Source organism: Populus trichocarpa, chromosome 2 (genome assembly GCF_000002775.5).
Source record: "Populus trichocarpa isolate Nisqually-1 chromosome 2, P.trichocarpa_v4.1, whole genome shotgun sequence".
NCBI classification, from domain to species: Eukaryota; Viridiplantae; Streptophyta; class Magnoliopsida; order Malpighiales; family Salicaceae; genus Populus; species Populus trichocarpa.
In genome coordinates, this window is record NC_037286.2 from 4,488,547 (window position 1) to 4,491,197 (window position 2,651).

At 39.7% G+C, this 2,651-nt stretch overlaps 1 protein-coding gene across 1 annotated transcript; it reads right to left on the reverse strand.

Moving 5' to 3' along the window:
• Positions 1 to 210: 210 nt before the first annotated feature.
• On the reverse strand, positions 211 to 1,719 carry LOC7467802 (probable receptor-like protein kinase At2g42960). The gene has a single exon (XM_002302127.4). The coding sequence runs from the start codon at positions 1,560 to 1,562 to the stop codon at positions 459 to 461; it is 1,104 nt and encodes a 367-aa protein (XP_002302163.1). The 5' UTR covers positions 1,563 to 1,719; the 3' UTR covers positions 211 to 458.
• Positions 1,720 to 2,651: the final 932 nt, after the last annotated feature.

Consider the following 2,651-nt stretch of genomic DNA (forward strand, 5'->3'; position numbering starts at 1 on the left):
TTATATAACGAAATATAATATTTGCTATGGTTGCTTCAAACGTAAAAACCACCACGCAAAAAACCCCCCTCAAATAGTCACTCCAATTTTTACATGATACATGGATCAGTTTTCAATCCGCATTTCACATTTTTCATGGTATGCAAGAAAGCATTAACGACTCTCACTCTTTTTTTGTACACAATAATTGACTTTTGATTGGCCCGCGTCTCAGTTAAATACTAATTTCTAACATTATATAATAAAAGCACCTCAATTAAATAATTTTTACTTACCCGTTTAACATTTTAGCAATGCGTCCACGAGCTATGTACATCCCTTTCATCACATCACTCCCACCTAAATTTGACCTAGGCCACCATTACCACCGTGCACAAATCTTGCACCTCCCAAGATATATGCACGTAGTATTCTTGGCGATGACAAAAACTAATCCAAATCTTCACCAAATTACAATTTCACGTTGAAAGTTTTTTCAACAAACCCACGACTTCACTCATGGCAGGCCTGTCTATACACTCTCCTGTACACAAAGACGCAATTCTGAAATACTCCTTGACTTCATCTTCACTCAATCCCTCCTTGGGTGTATTACTATCCAACATTTCCATATGACGATTTTGCCCTAACATTTTCCTGACCCATTCAATCAGCCACACCTCCTTCTCCTCCACCACCTTAGGCAAATTTGGCCTCTCCGCGGTCGCAACCTCAAACATCAAAATCCCAAAACTGTAAACATCTAGCTTCACCGTTGCCCCGGCACCCTCCCTGTATTCCGGCGGCATGTATCCCATGGTCCCGGCTACCTGCGTTGACACATGGGAATGCGACGCATCGATTCTACGGGCGAGCCCAAAATCAGCAATATGGGCCTCGAATTCCGAATCCAGTAAAACATTGCTAGCCTTGATATCTCTATGAATAATGGGGGTCTCAAGCCCATGCAAATAAGCAAGGCCATTGGCCACTCCTCTAATTACCTTGATCCTCGTCTCCCAAGGTAACGGGATCTTAACAAACTGCTCGTTATTCGTCGATGACGTGTCATGAATCCACTGGTCAAGACTTCCTCTTTCAACGAACTCAAGAATTAGAACCCGTTCCAAACCCGAAACACAATACCCGAGAATTTTAACTATATTTCGGTGGCGCAACTTGCCTAAAGTCTCCATCTCGGCGCGAAACTCACGAAAACCTTGAAAGGCATCCGGGTCAAGCTTTTTAATGGCGACCGTAGAGCCGGTAAACAGTGTAGCTTTATAAACCAAGCCGAAACTTCCGTCGCCGATGATTAAATCGGCGGAGAAATTCTTGGTGGACACTTTGAGCTCCTCCATGGAGATCCGGTTCATTTCCGGGTCAAAGGTGGCGCTTTCGTCGATTGTCATGGAGAGCTCCGGATTTGGTACCGTTCTGCTCTGATGGTGGTGGCGTTGTCGTCGTCGTCGGTAGTCTTGGTTTGAGGTGGATTTGCAGACGATGACGATGAAAGCGAAGATCAGTGTTATGAGGAAGAAGCTGGCAGCGGCGGCGAGGACTGCTTGGAGAGACGAGTCCATTTAGAGAAAGAAGGTGGTGTTTTTTTTGTGTTTTAGAGAGAGTTTTGGGGGATTTGATCAAGGAGCAGCCATTAGAGAATTTTCCCAAGGTTTTGAAGTCGACGAGTCAACGAAGGAAGGTGGAGGGGTGGGTGCGGGGAGGATTGTGTGGAGTGTGATGGACATTGGCGTTTGAATCCTGGCCGTATATTGTCTGACGGGGTCCTACTTTGATTGACCTTGATCGTCACATATTTACGAGGGGTTTTGCTGTTTTCTAGGTTTATTTTGAATTAGAAATATAAATAGATATGAAAGAAAAAATTAAATTTGTGTTTGTGAAAAATGATAAACAATATTTGTATTTAAATCAAAGAATATTTATTTTCTTTTTTCTTTTATTTCTTGTTGTGCTATTTTTTATTTAAAAATAAATATGAATAGTTATTCCCATGGATTGAGGAATGACTAGTTGAGGTTTGAACAGAAGCGTTTTGATGATTAATTAATTAATATTATAGTGTTTGAGGGTTTTTCCCAAACCCAACTATGAATAATGTGCGCACCTGCCATAACCAGCCTGAGAATTTTAATTAGAATTGTCTATGTTGTTAGTTATTAATCAACCTAGCTGTGTCTGCCATTTATCCTGGTTAAAACCTTCTTTCTTTTTTGTTAAGTATGGAGAAAGCTTGGTTTGTTTTCTCTTCATAGACAGTCTGGGTTGCTGTGAACTGTGAATTCGCTACAAGAAAATAGCGAAACACTGATAAAATATTTTGTTCCTATTTAAACTTTTGTGTAATTGGAAATACAATTATTGATAGAATAACTGACGTAAAAAAATCGTTAAAAAAACATTGTTGATGATTTTTATTTCATTGGTCATTCGTCAAGAATAGTAATCATCGATTGATTTAGCAACGAAATCATCGCACCAAACAAGAAAATTTACCAGCAATAATTTCATTGGCAAACCCATTAGTGATTATAGCATATTACTAATAGATTTTATTCGACGGAGAATTGTATTTATATGTATGTTAATGACAGAATAAACCGATGATAAATCCATTGGGGATTATATGCATGTTACCGGTGAAATTAATC